Genomic DNA, 20925 nt, shown 5'->3' with positions numbered 1-20925 from the left:
CCAGGCACTTCATCCACAGAACCTTCTTCCTGCACTTTATCTTCCTTTTTACAAGGACATCTGTCAGATCCTGACAGCCCTGTCTTTATGATTGAATCTAACCATCCCCACAAGTTTCCCCCAAATACTGTCACACGGGGCTTAGGGCTTCAATATATAAACCTGAAGACATGATTGAGCTCATAGCCGCTTGTCAGATCTCACTGAGTGTCATGGCTGACTGCCCCCCTGTGCTAATAGGCTGTATCTACTTGGTGGTTGGTCGCTTTATGTAGAAGCCCCCAGAGGAGAGCTAACCTGCACCACCTCCCCATTCTAAAAGTCCCAACTTCACCCTCATGGTCACCCCTGCAGTAATGTCTTCCTAAGTTTGTCTCATTAGTGCCTGGGGGTCCCCACCTCATCCCACCGGGTACCAGCCACTGTCTGCATCCATTCAGCCCTGGTTCTCCACAGGGTGTGAGATGACTTCAGGGGATATTTTGCAATGAGTAGAGACTGACTTGGTTTCACAACTGCAGGATGTTATGTGCCCTGGCTGAGCAGCTGGGCCCGGCTGAGACTCCTGCACATGCAGACCCAGATGACAGAGCGACAAGTCACACCCTGGAGCCTGCTGACACCACAGCTTTCCAAGCACAAGAACCTGCTGGGTCAAAACACGACTGCCACTAAGAGTCAGGCTAGCTAGGTGTCCCCTGACCTACTCAAAGTGGCAACCTCCAGCTCTGGTCTATTTGTCCTCATTGACTTGGGTGTGTCCAGATCTGTCCGTCTCAATCATACCTGTTTTGTACCCCTGGCTGCCAGGTTGTTCTTTTCCTTTCCCTGTCTTTCTTCTCTCTGTCTCTGTCTCTGTCTCTGTCTCTCTGTCTCTCTCTCTCTCTCTCTCTCTCTCTCCCCTTCCTCCCTCCCTTTTCTTCTCTCTCTCTCTCTCCCTCTCCTTTCCCTCCCCCTCTCTCCCTCTCCTCCTCTCCCTCTCTCCCTCTCCCTCTTCCCCTCCCTCCCTTCCCCTTCTCTCTCTTTTCTTTTTCCTTTTGGCTTTTTGAGACAAGGTTTCCTTTTGGTAACTCTAGCTGTCCTAGAGCTCTTCCTCTAGACCAGTCTGACCTTGAGCTCACAGGGTTCTACCTACCACTGTCCCCTGAGTCCTCGTGTTAAGGGCATGAGTCACCCTTGCCCGGCATAGCTGTCTGTTTTCTGTACTCCTTCCCCATGAGCTGCCATTGCCCAAGACAGGTTGAAAGACGCACAGCCTGGCTTTGTCCCGGAGCCCCTGACTCACACTTTGGCAGCTGCTCTGTGTCTTTCTGTGCACTCGCAGACCTCTTTATCTGGATAGGTTCCAGGGGCGCCACCTCCCAGGGCACAGAATCTGAGAGCTACAGAGTGACTTTCAGTCTATCTATGGCCTCAGCAGACACCTGGTCAGCCCCACCTCCCCCTGCCCTATGCCCCAAAACTCTGTCCCCTAGTGCAGGACAGTCCTCGAAGTTCTTCCAGAAAGGCATTCCTTTTCCTTTGAAGATAAGGTCACATAGTCCAGGATAGCCCACGATTACAGATGCGCTTCTCCAGGACTGACCCATCCAAGGCCATCGAAACTCTGATAGTGACCCAGTTTGAACTCCCCATGGCTTTGATTGTAGTCTGTGTCAAATACTACTCCCTTACCTAGCAGACAAGATGTGGCTGTTTCCTGCCACCTGTCCTGAGCCCTCTGCTGTGTTTTACTGACAGCCCGGGGAGGCTCTGCCCTCTTGACTGGTTCTCTGCCTCTCCCCGGTTCCACTGCGTGCCTCCTCCCTTCGTGGCTGTGTCAAGACAGGGGTAAGGCAGCTTTTCCATCTGTGGGTGTCTAAGTATGTTCTCTGAGAGATGTGACCCAATATTCCTTAGAGGTGACAAAACAATGGCGTTTGCTCCCCGTGGGTGGTAGATAATAGTTCCTGGAAGCAATGCCTCCTAACTGCTGGGACCCGTGAAAGGGACCCTGGGTAGAGAGGTTCTTTCCAGATCTGGTGAGATTAAGGATCTTGACAAGAGGGTCATTCAGATGGGTGATAGCCTGAGTCACAGGCAGGTGGGCTGCAGATGTGGCTCAGGAGTAGAGCGCTTGCTGAACATGCCGGAGGCTCTGGGTTCCGTTCCTAGCACTGTGACAGGTGGAGAGAGAGTGGACGGGGATGTGCTCTGAGACAGAGGCCAAGTAAAGACAGAGACGGCGATTGGAAGGATGAGAGGAGTCAAGGGTTTCAAGTACCTGAGGCTGGAAGACATAGAGGATGCTCCCGCATGGCCCTCTAAGGGAACCTCAACTGTTCACAGTGCTTCCCCCCACTCTCCTTTCTCTCTTCTGTTTTCTTTTCTTTTCTTTTCTTTTTTCTTTCTTTCTTTCTTTCTTTTAAAAATTTGTGACAAGATTTTACTCTGTAGATCTGGCTAAGCTAAAACTTTCTTTGTAGATTAGGCTGGTCTCAAACTTATGGCAATCCTCCTGCCTGAGCCTCCCGAGGACCAGAACTCCAGGTGTGAGCCACCATATTCAGTTTGGTTGTGGGTTTCTGTCTTCAGGGTTGTGAGAGAACACAGTCATGCTGCCCCGGCCACTTTGGGACATTTGTCTCCGCAGCCTGGCACAGGACAGAGCAGGGTACAGGAAGCTCCCGAATGGTTTGATTTCACGCTCTGCCCATTGCTCTGGGGATCACGACTGTGAGGGTTCCTCTCTGGTTTAGTTTTCTTTAAAGTGTGTCGCTACTGAGTTAGGTCTAACATGGCCTGTGGCCTACACACAGTGTAGCTTCACAACCAGGGGTGGGAAGTCATCTTTGGGACCTGCCTGATGCTCTTAGCAAGCCCCCCAAGATGCCACCCTGTGCCCCCCTACTGTGCTCCCTTCCTGGGCCCACATGGGCATTTAGCTCTGAAACTAGCAAAGATTCATGGGCCAGAGCTCTGGACTGTGCTGTGGCTCCCACGGCTGAGCTCTAACCACCATGATAGGTTAGGCTAGACACCTACTACCTTCTCTTCAACTCTGAACTGAGGGTGTGCTTGATGTCTGTGTCAGGGAGGAGCGGGGCATAGGGTCTGGTGACCTGTGAGGGACACCGGCAGGGCTATCTCAGTCTCCTGCTTCTCAGACTCTAGGAGGTACTCGGAGAGGCACAGAAACACTGGGAGCCTCCAGCACCTCGGCCCCAGAAACAAACACTGACCTGTGCCTGAAGCTGAGAGCATGTCTTCTCCCTCCCAGGAGAGTCTCAGAAACAATCACGGTTATACTCAGGGAGGTTAAATAACTCAACTTGGCTTCACACAGAAATAGGAAGTAAAGATATGAGTGGCATCCACCTCCGTAAGCCCCACCCCCACGCTCTCCCCCAGCTGCATGCCTACCAGGTCTCCTCTTCTGTCCTACGTGTGCCATTTGATCATAGGAAAGTGGAAATGAAATGTCCTTAGTTAGCCAGACAGGGACAGCCTGGTTGTGAATGTGTGTGAGGTGGAGACAGTGACAGCCTGTGGGGGCTTCCGGGAGGAGATAGTATTGCTGGTGGAGCGCTGGTGAGATTTGCCCCAGGACATTTTTCTTTCCCCCTGGCTTCCCAGCTGCCTCTCCATGCCTTGGAAGCCTGCCCGTCCTGTCCTTCCAGTTCCCCTCAGAGGAGCCAGGGAAGACTTGGTAGAGGAAGGGCGTGAGGTTTTTTTAAAAGCAGCTGTCCCACGAGGACAGAATCACCGAGCTGTCAGGCATGGGCGTAGGAGTGTGGTCCAAGGGCACTTGGAGCGATTGGCAAAGGCAGAGGCAGGAGCCAGCGGGGTAGGAGAGGAGCTGCACATCTGGAGCAGAATGTCCACCAAAGGCAAACACCCACAACCTGAGCCGGGGTAGGTGCACCTGCGGAGAGGAGCCTTAGCGCCATCGAGTGGGGCCAATGGCTGACAGAAATGGGATGGGAGGTCATAGGTCAGGGGAAGGGCTAAGAGCCCAGGGGCTGAGACCACTAAGGAGGCTAGAACTGCAGAGTGATAGGTGGACGGGGGGCTCATGGCAGAGGTGGGGTCGGGGGTGGTGTCTTGATCTTCCTTGCCTTTCTGAGCCTCACATCCCTGTGATAGATTGGCTCCTGGAAGCACCCAGTTTCCTGGGGATAGGGACAAACCCCATCTGTCCTGGAAGTGACACAAAGTAGCTTTGTGGGTATATGGGGACCTGGTTGAGCTGTGACCAGGTTGTTAAAAAGAAAGGGATTTTTTGGAAGACCAGTCCAGAACTGAGTTTCTGGTTTCAAGTTTAAAAAGCCACATCCCAGCGAAGCAGAGCAGCACAGCCCTGTAATCTCAGCATTCTAGGGAGTGAGCAGGAGATTCCTGAACTCGGGAATTCAGTTCTGTACTAAATTCTGCATCAAAATGTAAGCAAGTGGGTAGCAGAGGATGGCCTGGTCAGACATCAGTGAGAGGAGAGGCCCTTGGCCCTGTGAAGGCTCACTGCCCCAGTGTAGAGGAATGCCAGGTCAGGGAAGCAGGAGTGTGTGGGTTAGTGAGCAGGGGAGAGGGATGGGATGGGGGGTTTTCAGAGAGGATAACATTTGAAATGTAAATAAAGAAAATATCTAATTAAAAAAAAGCAAACAAAACATGAGTCTGGGGATGCATCTTAGTGCAGTGCTGGCCTGGTGTGCCAGAGGAAACTCTAGCTGATGTGGGCCACCCTGGCGCTGGTAGTATTTTGATGTTAGTTAGTTGTACTTCCTCAAGAGGGGCTGAAGTAGATCACATACTCAGGTGATCTCACAGGGTCTTCTCCCCATTCTAACTGGTCAAATAAAGGCTAGAGCCAATGATTGGGCAATGGAAGGGAAAGGTAGGTCTGGAGGTCTCAGAGGGAGAGGAGAGGAGAGGAGAGGAGAGGGGAGGGGAGGAGAGGAGAAGAGAGGAGAGAAAAGGAGAGGAGACACACACACACACACAGAGAGAGAGAGAGACAGAGAGACAGACAGAGACAGAGACAGAGAGAAAGGCAGACAGAGAGAAAGGCAGACAGAGAGACAGAGGCAGAGGAGGCAGAAGGAAGATGGAGCAGAACCACATGGCCTGGAGAAGCCCCAAGTGGCAAGGGGTCTCCTAGGTGGCGAATAGATCAGTACAGTGCCCAATCTAGGCATATAGCTTATAAATATAATAACTGAGTTGTGTGTTTTTTGTACGAGTTTATTGGGGTAAGAAATTACCACAGCACCTAGCACTGTGTGGATTGCGCTAACACAAGCTAGTCATTTTAGAACTTGGAAGGAGGTGGAGGCAGGAGGGTCGGGTTCAAGGTTATTCCTGGCTGCATAGCAAGTCTGAGGCTAGCCCAGGCTACTTAAGATTCTGTCTCAGCAGGGCGGTGGTGGCTCATGCCTGTAATCCCAGCACTTGGGAGGCAGAAGCAGGCGGGTTTCTGAGTTTGAGGCCAGCCTGGTCTACAGAGTGAGTTCCAGGACAGTCGGGGCCACACAGAGAAACCCTGTCTGGAAAAAACTAAATCCAAAAAACCAAAAAAAAAAAAAAAAAAAGGTTCTGTCTCAAGGGATCAAGGGAGAGAGAGAAGAAGAGAAGAGAGGAGAGGATTTCCAGAACTGTGACATTCTTTTCACTATTTTTTTACATTTAATGTAATGTGTGTGTGTGTGTGTGTGTGTGTGTGCGCACGCGCGCGTGCATACCAGCAAAAATATGCAAGTGCTGTGGAATGCCTGCAGAGGGTGGAGATCAGAGCCCAGCCTGTACGGGTTGTTTGTTTTCTCCTTTGACCAAGTGGACGCCAGGTGTCCGCGCTCCGCACTCAGGTCATCAGGCTTCGCGGCCACTTACTGAGACCGATGTGAATGTTACATTCTTTTTTTTTTTTAACGATTTATTTATTTTATTTATATGAGTACATTGCAGCTATCTTCAGACACATCAGAAGAGGGCATCAGATCCATTACAGATGGCTGTGAGCCACCATGTGCTTGCTGGGACTTGAACTCAGGACCTCTGGAAGAGCAGTCAGTGCTCTTAACCAGTGAGCTATCTCTCCAGCCTGAAGTGTTACATTCTTATTGTAGAAAATCTTAAAGCTTCTGAAAGATGATAAGATGTTGATGATAAAAGATGTGATCCTAGCATATAGGAGCAGAGACAGGAGGATTGTTAAAAGTTCAAGGTTGGGACTGGAGAGATGGCTCAGTAGGTAAGAGCACCCATTGTTCTTCTGAAGGTCATGAGTTCAAATCTCAGCACCCATATGGTGGCTCACAACCATCCATAAAGAGATCTGACTCCCTCTTCTGGTGTTGTAAGACAGCTACAGTGTACTTACTTACATATAACAAATAAATCTTTAAAAAAAAAAAAGTTCAAGGTTACTAGAGAGTACAAGGTAGTTAAGACCTCATAGTGAGGCCAAAGTTCAGATCTCTTACACTCAAGAAAAAGTCGAGTCAGTGTAGCAGCCCACATGTTAACTCTGTGTTCAAAGTCAGACAAAAGGAGGGGACCTCTGAGACATCCTAATTAACCTGGCCAAATCCGTGAGCTGTGGGGCAGTAAGTGACCCTCCCTCAGTAAATAAAGCAGACCACTGTAGAAAGCACTCAGCCTTACCCTGCAGCCTCCACACATACATGTGCGCACACACTTGAACATACACATGAGCCCACATATGTTTGAACCCACACCCCATGGACGACACATTGGCACATGACCATGATGTTGGTGAGAAGGGGGGTCAGCATTGGTCAGCAGCCACTGTGCATAGGACAAATCAGCTGGCCTTTTACCTCATCCTTACAGTGGGGTAACAGTTTCTGCCAGGCACTGTTATCCACGCAGGAAGAGTAAACACGCCTCTTCCTTCCAGCCTTGTTCCATGCTGCATTTGGTGTGCACAGAATCCACCCAGGCTCCCTGTGAAGCAGGTCTCATCAAGACAACTGTCCCTGTTACAGCCCATTTCTCACACTCTGCACCCCAAGGCCTTTGCCCCGCTGCCCCACATCCACAGCGCACAGGGTCCCTGTATCTTCACTGCAGTTAGAGCCAGGATGATGGCCTTCTGGCCTGCCTCTGGAGATGTCTATGGTGCTGATCTTGTATAATTACCGACTCCTGCCATGTAGCAGACATGTCAGTCAGTAACAGTCAGTAAGTATGCACGACAGTAACCCTCAGATGATAACCGAGCTGAGTGGAGCAGGCTGCCCCACATTAAGGAGCCTCAGGGGCCTTTCTACATCCCAGCTTCAGCCCCAGGAAGGCAGTAGGAAGGACTGACACTGTTAGAATTATGGGCAAGGTGACCAGTAGCTCATGGAGCCTGGGCAGGAGGCACTGTGAGGGCTGGCGACATTGGCAACCCAGAAGGAGCTCTAGGGCATACAGTCCAGGGAGCAGGGAACCAAGTAGCCCCAGCCAGGCCCAGGTCCTCCAGGGAGTCCCTGAAGGGAATAGCCCTGGCCTTCCTGGGTAGGGATCTAGATGGAAACTCCCCCAGGTCTCGCTGTAAGGAACAATGGCCTGGGTCCCCATTCAGCCCTGACAGGAGGTGAGTCTTCTCAGGGACAGTCCTGCAGGTTCCAGGGGAAGGGGAACTGAATGTGGAGACCTCAGTTGGGAAATCAACCTGTCTGTCTTGGGGAGGAAGGCAAGTCTGCACTCTCCTGTCTCCCCACATTTCTCAGCTGGGATAGCCCCTGAGAACCTGCAGTGGCTGCTTAGTTTAGCCTCTTGTTCTTGGTTTTTTGTTTTTTGTTTTTTTTTTTGTTTTTTTTTGGTTTTTTGGATTTGGTTTTTTCGAGACAGGGTTTCTCTGTGTAGCCCTGGCTGTCCTGGAACTCACTCTGTAGACCAGGCTGGCCTCAAACTCAGAAATCTGCCTGTCTCTGCCTCCCAGAGTGCTGGGATTACAGGCGTGCGCCACCACCATCCGGCTAGCCTCTTGTTCTTAAGAACAGGCACTGTCCTGGTAGTTCTGTCCACAGGGGGCGCTGTCATGAGAGCTCTATCCATAGGGGGCGCTGTCATAAGAGTTCTGTCCACAGGGGGCGCTGTCATGAGAGTTCTGTTCATAGGGGGGCGCTGTCATGAGAGTTCTGTCCACAGGGGGCGCTGTCATGAGAGTTCTGTCCACAGAGGGCGCTGTCCTGAGAAGACAGATTACTGGAGAGAAGTGATGTTTAAGCCTGGCAGATACCATCATCCATTGTAAGGATAAGGAGACTGAGGCTCCAAGAGGCCAGCTGTCCCTATAGGAAAGAGCTCTATTCCAAAGGGTACTGTCTTGTAGCTGTCCACTGTGGGGCACTGTCCTGATTTAAACTCTGATCACAGGGAATGCTATTTCAAGAGCTTTATTCACAAGCCTCTGCTGGCGTTAGATAAACTCTATCTATAGGGCATGCTGTACACACGGTGCATATCTGGGTCTCAGGGAAGAAGGTAATGACCTGCTGAGGCCCAGGGGAATATACAGATGCTGACGGGGACAAGGTCTAAAGGACACACAGCAGGGACGTGACCAGGTCCCAGCACGGGCAGCTCCCAACTGCACATGCAAAGCTCACACCTGTATTCATTCAGGTCAACACAAAAGCTAAACAATGGCACACACACACACACACACACACACACACGCTGATCCATCAGAATATGATGCTTGTTCAGACGCATGAAGACACATGGACAAAGGCACTCATTTGCACGTGGGCGTACAGCAACAGCTATAAAAAGTGAGCCTCGTGGGTTGGCTCATCCTTTTCAGCTGTGTGGGAAGCAGAGGCAGGGTGATCAGGATTTCCCAGGTCACTTCTAGCAATGCAATACTGTGGAGGCCAGCATGGACTACATGGGAGCTTGTCTCAACAAACCAACCAACCGACCAACCAAACCAGCTCCATATACACCAGCATTCAGAAGCACTCGGCATCGCAGTGCCTGCCTGCAAGGTCACTGCAGAGAGAAGACACCTATGGAAGACCATAAGGTTCTAAGTGGCACGGACCATGGGTAATTAGAATGTGACTTAACGATGATGACAGTCTCAACCACTCAGAGCTGCCCATACATATTTCAGGATGGACCCTTTTGAGGAGAAGCTACAGAGGCTGAAGGAGGCCTTCGACACAGGGAAGACAAAGACAGCTAAGTTCAGGGCTGAGCAGCTGCGGAGCCTGGGCCGCTTCCTGCAGGACAGCAGCAAGCAGCTTCATGACGCCCTGCACGAAGACCTGGGCAAGGTGCTGTGGGGGTTGAGGGTGGGGCACATATCCTTGGAGACACACTGTTCTATCCTTTCCAGGCTAGCCGTATCCTTTCTGAGATCTTGAGTCCCTAAAGAGACTCGTGCTCAGCAATGTGATGGCTGTGTGCCCGAACTGTGTCCTGCTTATGCATTCCCCGCCTCGCATGCAGAGTGCAGTCTTAACTCCGGGACACACAGGCACCCTCTTCCCAGGAGAGCCAGCCTCATGGCTGTTCTTGGGTCGAAAATAGGGAAACTGACTTCCTTATCCCACAGTCAGCCTTGGAGTCAGACATGAGTGAGATCATCCTGTGCCAGAATGAGGTGGACCTGGCCCTCAAGAACCTGCAGACCTGGATGAAGGACGAGCCCGTGGCCACCAACTTGGTGAGCCCTGTTGGCTGAGGGATGGCGGGTGAAGGTGGTAGTGGGGTAGCAGGACACGGGGCAGCCTGCCCCAGGCCCATTCCTGCCCTTGAGTCCAAAGGAAGCCAGTCTGCACATGTGGGGACTCCATCACCCAGTGTGTGTGTGTGTGTGTGTGTATGTGTGTGTGGGTGTATGTGTATGTGTGTATATGTCTATGTGTGTAGGGGTGTGTGTGTGTAGGTGTGTATGTGAGTGTATGTGTGTGTGAGTGTATGTATGATGTGTGTGTAAGTGTGAAGGTATATGTGAGTGTGTGATGTGTATGTGTGTGTGTGATATGTGGGGTGTGTGTGAGTGTGTGTGTGTGGTGTGTGTGTATGTGTGCGTATGTGTGTGTGGGTGTATATTTATGTTTGTGTATGTGTGTGGTGTGTATGTATGTATGTGTATGAGTGTGAGTGTGTATATGTATGTGTATTTGTGTGTATGTGTGTGTCTGTGTATATATGAGTGTGTGAGTATGTGTGTATATGTGTGTATGTGAGTGTGTGTGTGTCTGAGTGTGTGTGAGTGTGTGTGGTGTGTGTATATGTTTGTATATGTATGTGTGAGGTATGTGTATGTATGTGTGTGGTGTGTATGTATGTATGTGAGTATGAGTGTGTGTATGTATGTGTATGTGTGTACAAGTGTATATATGAGTGTGTAAGTATGTGTGTATATGAGTGTGTATGTGAGTGTGTGTGAGTGTGTGAGTGTGTGAGTGTGTGTGTGTGTGAGTGTGTGTGAGTGTGTGAGTGTGTGAGTGTGTGAGTGTGTATATGTGTGTGTGTTTGTGTGTGTGTGAGTTGTGTGAGTATGAGGTGTGTGAGTGTGAGGTGTGAGTGTGTGTGTGTGTGTGTGTGTGTGTCTGTCTGTCTGTCTGTCTGTCTGTTGGGGGGGGTCTTACTCATCTGGCATGTGACTATGGTTTTGCATCCTAGGTCACCAAGCTAAGCTCAGCCTTCATCAGGAAAGAGCCCTTTGGCCTGGTGCTCATCATCGCCCCCTGGAATTACCCTTTGAACTTGACAATCACGCCTTTAGTGGGGGCCATTGCTGCAGGTGAGTGAGGTTCTGAGCCCTGAGTCTGATGATCCTTCCAGAAGAAGGCTTCCAGAGTTCCGTGGAGGGCAAGCCCCAGCCTCCCCTCTCTCCCTCCCCATTGGCTCCTGGCAGGAAACTGTGTGATACTGAAGCCATCAGAAATTAGCAAGAACACAGAGAAGGTGCTGGCAGAGCTGCTACCCCAGTATCTGGACCAGGTGAGCATGGCCCTGCCTACCAAGCAGCTGGTATCCACACAGCCTTGTCCTGGCCGCTGGGGAGCTCCTCCTGCCCTGGGTCTGCCTCCTGAGCTGCCCTTCTGTCTGTAGAGCTGCTTTGCTGTGGTGCTGGGTGGGCCTGAGGAGACTGGGCAGCTGCTGAAACACAAGTTTGACTACATCTTCTTCACGGGTAAGGAGAGCCCTGTCCAGGATCCGGGGCAGGGGACAACAGATGATACAGGGCAAAAGACTTGTGGGTAAGGTCATAGGCCAGGGCAGGGGACAAATCAAGAGGTGGATGTGTCCCAGAGGGTGGCTCTCCAGGCCCTCTGAGAATCTTGGAGATTGGCTCCTGGGTGGTCAGGATGGAGGCCGACTCTAGGAGGTATGTGGAAGAGCCCAGAACATGGGTTGAGAAAGGTCTCTGTGGAGAGAGGAGGACAAAGTTAATGCCTAGAGCAGTTGACCAGGCGCCTCTTGACCATGTTCTCAGGGAGTCCTCGGGTCGGCAAGATCGTCATGGCTGCTGCTGCCAAACACCTGACCCCCATCACCCTGGAGCTGGGGGGTAAGAACCCCTGCTATGTGGATGACACCTGCGACCCCCAGATAGTGGCCAACCGTGTGGCCTGGTTCCGCTACTTCAACGCGGGCCAGACCTGCGTGGCCCCCGACTATGTCCTGTGTAGCCAGGAGATGCAGGAGCGGTTGGTGCCCGCCCTGCAGAATGCCATCACACGTTTCTATGGAGACAACCCACAGACCTCCCCCAACCTGGGCAGAATCATCAACCAGAAGCATTTCAAGCGGCTCCAGGGACTGCTGGGCTGCGGCCGTGTGGCCATCGGGGGCCAGAGTGACGAGGGAGAGCGCTACATTGGTGAGTCTCCTGTCCATGTCACTGGCACACAGCTCATCTGGGTTGAGACCCTTCTGTACTGGAGGGGCCTTTCTGGACCTAAATTCAGGCAGATCCCACAGCTGAGTTCTAGCTTTCGGTGGTAGGAGTTTACACCCCATGGTTCTAGGTCTGTGACTCCTCAGTTCCAAACAGCTGCCCCATGGCTGAGACCCACTGAGCTCCACCCCAGTTATAGGTGTTCAGAGTGTGGTTTAAATTCCTCTCCTACTCTCTATAGTTCCATATCCTATAAGGCCAGAATCCTAGACACTAAGTCTCAAGTCCTCATAACTCAGACCCTGAGATTCTCCCTCCTGGAGGCCAGGCTCTCTCCTTGTCACAGCCCGTGTTCCTCTGCAAGTCCTGCCTGTGGAGAGGCTGAGTCTACTCCTGTGTCCTCAGCACCCACGGTGTTAGTGGATGTGCAGGAGACAGAGCCCGTGATGCAGGAGGAGATCTTTGGGCCCATCCTGCCCCTGGTGACTGTGAGGAGCCTGGATGAGGCCATTGAGTTCATCAAGCGGCGGGAGAAGCCCCTGGCGCTGTATGCCTATTCCAGCAGCGTGGAGGTAGGTGCAGTTTCCAGAGGTGAGGCAGCCGAGAGCACACAGGCCTTCTGCATAATTACAGAATTTCAGGGATGGAGGCGTCTGGGGCTCTCTCCTTGCCCTCCCTCTTAGGAAGCACTGAGGCCCCGTCCCATATCCTATCCGTACCACTATGTAGCTGAGATAGCTTCAAACCCCTGATTCTCCGTCTTCACATTCATAGCTGGGGGAGAACACGCTACACACCATATCTGCTTTCAGGAGCCAAGCTCTGCCATCATCCCCATGCCCTCAACCCTGGTGTTGTAAAAGCACTTTTTATTTCAGAATACATTTATGGAAAAGCCACAAAGGCAGTAGATTTCCCACGTATCCCATACTCATTTGCCCCATGAAGGGCCCCAACACAGGGTCAGGAACTAGGAAGCCTGAGGAACCAGGACATCTCCCTGGCCACGAGCAGCTCTCTGGCACTCTGAGGTAGCCTGTAGGGCAATCTCTCTGGAAACCCTGTGCCTTTTATTGAATTGAGAGGAACCAAGAAACTGGGGTGTCGCAAAGAACCAGGAAAGGACCTCAGATAGCACTACCTCTCGCCCTCCACAGAGCCCCTCCCTCAGTCCCCCTCCCTCAGCCCCCTCCCCCATGCCCCTCCCTCAGTCTCCCTCCCCCAATACCCCTCCCCCTTCCCCAAACCCCTCCCCCATACCCCTCCCTCCATGCTGCCTGTGCTTTGGATCCCACTAGGCCTCAGCCTGTGCAGCCAGGTCTTTGCGACATCCCAGTTTCTTGGTTCCTTTCAATTCAATAAAAGGCGTGGGTTTCTAGAGAGATTTCCCTAGAGATAAGGGATGCCTCTGAGTGCCAGAGAGCTGCTCATGGCCAGGGAGATTAATAGTCACTTGGGCAAGGCCTTGTCTGCCACTGTCTCTGCTGGGAGTTGGGCGAGCATCTAAGCCAACATCTGGGGAGGTGGAAGATGCTGCAGATCTCAAAGGATGCTGATCAGCAGATAGGCTACTGCAGATAGGTCCTGACCCCAGAGGGAGGGGATTGCCCCAGAGCCATTCCTCTAGACAGCATGTGTGTGTGCGTGCGCGCGCGCATGTGTGTGTTTGTATGTGTGTGTGCACGCATGCATGTGTGCATGTGCATGTGTGCATGTGCGTGTGTGTGCGCACGTGTGTGTGCATGCGTGTGTGTATGTGTGCGTGCGTGTATATGTGTGCGTGTGTGTGCACGTGTGTGTGTGTGTGTGTGTGTGTGTGTGTGTGTAGTTTGCTTTGTTTTCTGAGACAGTTTCTTGTAGATTAGGTTGGTGTGTTGAGGTCCCTGTGTAGCTGACGACAACCTTTAACTCCTGGGGCCAATGTCAGGATGACAAGCCCAAACCTGACCTTAGAGGCCCAAACTCTCCCCACGAAGGCGTTCACTTCTCTCTCCATTCTTTCCTGTCACAGTTATAATAAGACTGGGCAGCCTGCTCACCCCCTCCCCTGGGAAACCTCCACGACCACCTGGTACCTCACTGTGCCTCCCCTCTGCCTGTGTCTCCCCTCTAGCCTCATGCCTCCTCCCAACACCCTGCCAGGGCCGCTCACAGGCAGCACACAGAGAACATGTTCCCTGCGTCTGTCCAGGAGTCTGTCCCCCCAGACCCCCCCTTGGACCTCAGGCCCTCACTGAAACAAGGTCCATCCAGGAGTGCTTGGTATCTTTTCTCTCCCAGGTCATCAAACAGGTGTTGGCCCAGACCAGCAGCGGGGGTTTCTGCGGGAACGACGGCTTCATGCACATGACCCTGTCCAGCCTTCCTTTTGGAGGAGTGGGTAGGTAGCAGCAGAGCTCTGCCTCCTGGGCTGACCCTCCCTGCACCCCATCCTGCTACCTGACCACATAACTGTAGAAGATGCACCCCACTCTCAGTGCCCAGCACAGCGGGCAGGAGCAGAAGGCTCTCTCCATTGACAGTGTCCATCTAGCCTGCCTCTCTTCCGCCTCCCTACAGTCTGTGGTGGAAATTTTGTGTGGGTGTAGGGCCAGAGCGGCTGTTTTGTGAGTTTTTTTTTTTTTAGAGATTTATTTATTTTATGTATGTGAGTACACTGTAGCTGTCTTCAGACACACCAGAAGAGGGCATCAGATCCCATTATAGATGGTTGTGAGCCACCATGTGGTTGCTGGGATTTGAACTCAAGAAGAGCACTCAGTGCTCTTAACCACTGAGCTATCGCTCCAGCCCCGGTTTGTGAGTTTTAAGAGAGCCCACGCGTGACTGCCAGCCGCTGAGCTCCTTTTTTGTCAAATACCACTTGTCCTGAGCACCCATCCCCCACATGGCCGAGGGTGTTTTCTAATGACCTACTTACCCCTTCAGCCTTCCCATGTCCCTGTGAACATAGGCCTGGAGACCTCCACTTCCAGGATGCCTGGGATGAGGAGATGCAAGCCCCACAGCAGGTGACCTTGGCAGCCACTTTCCCTCTGAGCCATTACTGAAAGGCTCTCCTGGTCCCTCCACTGTTCTCAGTAGTGAATGAGTGACAGGCAAGCCTGGTCCCTCCTGGTCTGTCTAGAGGACCTGCTCCCTTCTCTCTCCCTCACTTCTGTCTGCTGTGGCAGCCACTGAGCTTGGTGCTAACATGTCATCGCCACCAAGGCTCTTGTTGTCCCGGAGCGTGAATTCTTTGGGTTTTCACCCATAATATTCATCCGGTTGACTCCACAACCCTCTGGCCTCCTTCACTCCAGAAACCCAGCTTACGACCTCCGACTTTACCCAAACTATCCCCAGAATTCCCTGACTGGATCCTTGACTTTTCCTAGGCAGTGAGAACTCCGTTGAGTCTCAAGATTCACTTAACTTGTAGCACAGCCCTAGAAGGAGGGTGTCACCATCACAGAAGACAGAGGCAAAGTCACTGACTCAAGGTAGCATAGTTATTCGGGACAAAGCTGGGACCCATCCCCCACTCCCAGCAGTCTGGGTTCAGAATATAATCCACTGTCTACTGTCTGCGTATTCTGCACCAGTGCCTGGTGAGCTGGGGCTGGGGCTGGCTCAGGGCTCAGCCTTTTGCACACAGTGCTTTATTTAACCCACTGGACGAATGGGGGAAACAGAGGCTCAGATAGCCTCCCTGTCAGAGCTAGGTCTGTGCAATAACTTCTCAAGTGTCCACTGAAGGCCTAACCCTATGTCCTGTGCTGTCCACAGGATCGAGTGGGATGGGCAGGTACCACGGCAAGTTCTCCTTTGACACCTTTTCCAACCAGCGTGCCTGTCTGCTGAGCTGCTCTGGGATGGAAAAGCTTAACGGCCTCCGTTACCCGCCCTATAGTCCCCGTAGGCAGCAGCTGCTAAGATGGGCCATGGGCTCTGAGAGCTGCACCCTTCTGTGAATACCACCCTGACTCCTCTCTCCCGCTGCCTGCCCCAACCTTTAAGCTTTCTGCTGCTCCCAAGTTCCCAGTGGTTCCTGAAAGGCAGGTGTCTGGTCCAGCCTTAAACACCCCACTTCTGGAACTTTTTCTGAACATACCTGCAGCCAGGCAGGACATCCAGGTGGCTGGTCCTCTTCTCATAGCACAGCACCCTCAGCAGCCTCCTGACCTTCTACTTATTCAGAGAAGCCCCCTCACCAAGTTTGGGCAGATCTAGTGACTGAGGGGGACTTTGTCAGATCATAACAGGATCCCAAAAGACAGAGCAGATGTTCATAACTCCATCCATACCTGGAGGGTGGCTTTGTCCCACCTGAAGTGACATGATCATGAACCCAGATCAGATTAATTGGTGGAATCTGTGTGAAGTGTGTTTATTAGTTACTTTTCTATAGCTTCTCTTAAATCACCGGATATGGGCAAGTTCAAGAGGGAAGGCTTCTCTTGTAGCTCATGGTCAGAGGGTTCAGTCAGCTTCAACATTTAATGAACTTAAGGATCTTGTCAAGGTCCTGGCCATCCACACAATGTTCCCTTCAGTCACAGGTGTCCTCATCAGAGAGAAGCAGAGGCTGAGGTTGTAGTTCATTTGTAGAGAACTTTGTCAAGCACGTGCGAGGCCAGGATTACTGAAGGAGAAAGGTATATGGGGTGATGTGTCTTGAGACAAAGGTTGTGTAAAGACAGGAGACTGGAGAGGTGTGGCTACAAACCAAGGATTCTTGGCAGTAACCTGGAGCTGGAAGGGCAGGTGGCTCCTCCCCCACAGGCTTAGGGAACAGGCCTCAGTATATTTTGGTTTTGTTTTTCTTTTTTTCCTCTCTGAGACAACGTCTCAGTATGTTGTCTTGGCTGTCCTGGAACTCATGGAAATCCTCCTGTCTGAGCCTCCCGAGGACCAGAACTCCAGGTGTGAGCCACCATATTCAGTTTGGTTGTGGGTTTCTGTCTTCAGGGTTGTGAGAGAACACAGCCATGCTGCCCCGGCCACTTTGGGACATTTGTCTCCGCAGCCTGGCACAGGACAGAGCAGGGTACAGGAAGCTCCCTAATGGTTTGATTTCACGCTCTGGGGATCACGACTGTGATCCTCTCTGGTTTAGTTTTCTTTAAAGTGTGTCGCTACTGAGTTAGGTCTCACATAGCCTGTAGCCTACACACAGTGTAGCTTCACAACCGGGGGTAGGAAATCATCTTTGGGACCTGCCTGGTGCTCTTAGCAAGCCCCCCAAGATGCCATCCTGTGCCCCCCTACTGTGCTCCCTTCCTGGGCCCACATGGGCATTTAGCTCTGAAACTAGCAAAGATTCATGGGCCAGAGCTCTGGACTGTGCTGTGGCTCCCACTGGCTGAGCTCCAACCACCATGATAGGTTAGGCTAGACACCTACTGGCAGACACCTTCTCTTCAACTCTGAACTGAGGGTGTGTTTGATGTCTGTGTCAGGGAGGAGTGGGGCATAGGCCTGGTGACCTGTGAGGGACACTGGCAGGGCTACCTCAGTCTCCTGTTTCTCAGACCCTAGGAGGTACTCGGAGAGGCACAGAAACACTGGGAGCCTCCAGCGCCGCTGCCCCAGAAACAAACACTGACCCGTGCCTGAAGCTGAGAGCATGTCTTCTCCCTCCCAGGAGAGTCTCAGAAATCATGATACTAAAGGGCTGGGAGATGGTTCAGTGGTTAACAGCACTGGCTGCTCTCAGTTCCCAGCATACACATGGCATGTCAAGTGTGACTCAGTGATGCCCTCTCTGACCTCTGTGGGTTATCCACGCATGTGGTGTACAGATATATACAAGAAAATCACACACATGCCCATATGTGTACACACATACACACAGCATGCACACAGACATACACATACACACATTTGTGACATTAAGCTCAGAGAGGTTAAATAATTTGACTAGGATCTCACAGTAAATAGGAAATAATGATGTGACATTCCCCCTTTGGAGCAATCCCCCTGCCTGCATAGTCTCCTATACAACCGTCAGTGCCCTTTTCCCTACTCTATATGTGTCATTTGGTCACAGGGAAGTGGAAATAAAAGTCCCACACCTTTTTCTTCTAGACAGGAACATCCTCAGTGTGTGTGTGTGTGTGTGTGTGTGTGTGTGTGTGTGTGTTTGAGACAGATGGGAGTGGGGGGGGGTGGAGATGATTTAGCCCAGGAGGCTTCCTGGAGGAGGTGTTGTTGTCAGGAACCTGATGAGGTCTGCCTTCACCTCCCACCCCATGACTTTTCTCCTCACTACCCGACTCCTTTCAGCATCTCCAGAACATTCAGCACCACAGAGAAGCCTGTGTAGCCTGCCATTCCGGTTCCCTAGAGCCATGCCCAGGAGAGGGAGGGAAAGGCGTGGGCTTTAGGAGACAGCCGCCCCACCCCCCACCTGTTAGAGCTTCAAGACCAGGCCCTGTGCTGTCAGGTAGGGCAAGGCAGTGCCATCCGCCTAGAAGGATCGGCAGAGGCAAGAGAAAGCCTGGCTAAAAGGGGAGCCATACATCCGGAACCAGAATGTCTGCTACGGACACAGGCTCGGAGCCCTCTCAGGGGTAGGTGGGGCCGCTGGAACTGGTGGCCAAGGGGCCTCAGTACAAAAGGCCCTGGGTGGGGGACAGTTGTGTGGGGAACAGGATATGGAATCATGGGTGAGGGGCAGGGCTAGGAGCTGAGGACTTGAGAGCAGCAATGAGCCCAGGGCAGTCCTCAGTCCAGTGGGACCGGGGACCCAGATCAGAGGTGCGCAATCATCTGTCCGGTTCTTCTGAGCCTCTCATTCCTGTCCCAAATGCCCAAGAGTCCCAGGACTCATGACGAACCTTATCTGTCTGGAGGAGCTCCATACTGCTAAGGTGGTAGCCATGCAAGCAGACGGGGCAAGGGACACCAGAAAGGAGGCAAGACCAGAGCTGTCTGTCTGTCTGTCTGTCTGTCTGTCTGTCTGTCTGAGTCAGGGTCTTACTGTGTAGTTCTGGCTGTCCTGGAATTTACTATGTAGACCAGGCTGGCCTAAATTCATGTTTGCCTCTGCCTCTGGGGATGCTGGTGTGCATTACCACACCCAATCCAGTTTTAGGTTTAAAACGCTATGTTAGCAATGGGGCACAGTGGTTTATGCCTGTAATCTCAGCTCTCTAGACGCTGAGGTAGGAGGAGCATGAGTTCAAGGACAGCCTAGAGACTGTGGATGGCAGAGGCTCACCTATAGTGCAAGGCTCTGTTTTGGACCTCAGGACTGAATGCACTGAGTGTAACGGCACATGTGGGAGGTGGGAGCAGAAGCATGGGGGCCAGGGGTTCTAGGTCATCCTTTGACAGACATCAAATTCAGGGCTGACTTGAGCTACATGAAATCCAGTCAACATCCCACCACTGTGCCCAGTGTGATGGAGAGCACACCTTTAACCCCAGCACTACAAGGCAGAGTGGGTGGAGCTCTGTGAGTCTGAGGCCCGCCTGATGTACATGGAGTGTGCCAGGCCAGCCAGAGCTACATAGTGACAGCGAGTCTCATTAAAAGAAGAAAAGTGTTCTTCACTATGGCTCTGGAAATGTTACGTTTTCTTGGAAAATCTGTACACAACTGAAAGGCACAGAGGAGATGATGAAAACCATGTGACTAGAAGCTCAGCATGGTGGCACACATGTCACCTTCAAGTTCAAATTACATAAAGAGTACCAAGCCAGCTAAGGCTGTGCAGTGAGATCCTGTCTCCCCCTACACACACACACACACACACACACACACACACACACACACACACAGTGATTCCCTCCATCAAGCAAAAGCCAGCTGGGCATGAAAGGCCACCTGTGAAGCCACTGTTGGGAGGCAGACACAGGGATCCCTCTCAGTTGCAATGACTAGACATCTCAAGGAGTGAGGTCTGGGTTCAGTAATGCATTCTGCCTCATTAAAGAAAGACAATTGAGGAAGATAGCGGATGTCAACCTCTGGTCTCCACACGCACCTGCACACCCACCTACATGTATGCAAGCAGTCGCTCATACATATGAACACACACACCACACATATATGCACGCATAACTCCTCCACACACACGAACTGGGGCACATATTGGAACAGAGTCATAGTGTTGGTGTAGGAGAGAGCTTTGGGGACCCAAAAACACCCACTGTCTATCAGTGCTGGAGGACATTGCTCTCATTTCCGTTCTCTCAATGTGACAAAACACTGCCCAGAAGCAGCTTAGAGGAGGAAAGACTGACGTCAGCTTACAGGTCAGAGGCCATCACCGAGGAGAGTCAATGCTGGTGCTAACCCAGAGCCAAGGAAATACAACAGAAACCACAGCAGATTTTGCCTTCTGATCAGCACACAAGCTTATTCTCGGCTAGCTTTTACCCAGGCCAGGACCACCTCCTAGGGAGTGGTGTTACCCACAGTAGGCTGGGCCCCACTCTATCAACTAACGATCAAGACAATCCCACACAGGCAAATCTGGTTTGGGCAATCGCTTATTTGTGACTCCCTTCTCACGTGACCTTAGGCTGTGTCAGGTTGACAGTCAAAGCTAACTGGGACAAATCAGCTGGGCTCTCTGAGCCTGACTTTCTCACCTTTAGTATGGAAAAATGATATGTATTAAGAGGCTTAAATAGATGACACATGCTACCTCTCTGTCCAAATGCCAGTTCACTGCCAGGGTTGAGGGGTGTGCGGTGGGGTGGGTTGTGGCGGTACTGTCCTGAGAATAGCTTCGTTCACACAGGGGCACTGTCTGCAGACGTGTGTGTCTGGATATCTTTAACTATCATGTTGACCTGCTGGTGTCCAGGAAGCATACAAATGCAAATGGGGTAGGACCTCAGGGGTATTCAGTGAGGTGCTGCTCCTGTTCCTCTCAGGGCTGTGAGCAGGTCCCAGCTGATATATGTTGTAATGAAGTGACATGATACTGTGGGATGGAGTCCTTAGCGGGCCCATGCTGAAGCACCCCCCTCTCCCTGCAGGTATTGGCTATACGATGGGCCTAGTATGAAATGAAATTTTGGGAAGGAAGTAGAGGCAGAGAAAGAAAGGGGACAGAGAAGGACAGAAAGTGAGAGCAAAA

At 51.9% G+C, this 20925-nt stretch overlaps 1 protein-coding gene across 3 annotated transcripts; it reads left to right on the top strand.

Moving 5' to 3' along the window:
* Positions 1 to 3718: 3718 nt before the first annotated feature.
* On the top strand, positions 3719 to 15835 carry LOC127693169 (aldehyde dehydrogenase family 3 member B3). 3 transcript variants are annotated; one of them, XM_052193821.1, is made up of 10 exons: positions 3719 to 3894; positions 9107 to 9269; positions 9551 to 9661; positions 10627 to 10747; positions 10862 to 10947; positions 11059 to 11140; positions 11444 to 11830; positions 12254 to 12420; positions 14129 to 14228; positions 15617 to 15816. In XM_052193821.1, exons 1-10 carry the CDS (start codon positions 3857 to 3859, stop codon positions 15799 to 15801), a joined length of 1440 nt encoding a protein of 479 aa, XP_052049781.1. In that variant the 5' UTR covers positions 3719 to 3856; the 3' UTR covers positions 15802 to 15816. The 3 variants fall into 3 exon arrangements, with proteins under 3 accessions (XP_052049781.1, XP_052049783.1, XP_052049782.1); XM_052193823.1 differs by lacking the exons at positions 3719 to 3894; positions 11059 to 11140 and having other exon boundaries at positions 9108 to 9269; positions 11713 to 11830; positions 15617 to 15835; XM_052193822.1 differs by lacking the exons at positions 3719 to 3894; positions 9551 to 9661 and having other exon boundaries at positions 9108 to 9269.
* The last annotated feature ends 5090 nt before the right edge of the window (positions 15836 to 20925 follow it).

Source organism: Apodemus sylvaticus, chromosome 1 (genome assembly GCF_947179515.1).
Source record: "Apodemus sylvaticus chromosome 1, mApoSyl1.1, whole genome shotgun sequence".
Classification (NCBI taxonomy): Eukaryota; Metazoa; Chordata; class Mammalia; order Rodentia; family Muridae; genus Apodemus; species Apodemus sylvaticus.
The sequence above is the reverse complement of the archived record's forward strand: the minus strand, read 5'-3'. Positions and strand labels throughout refer to the sequence as shown.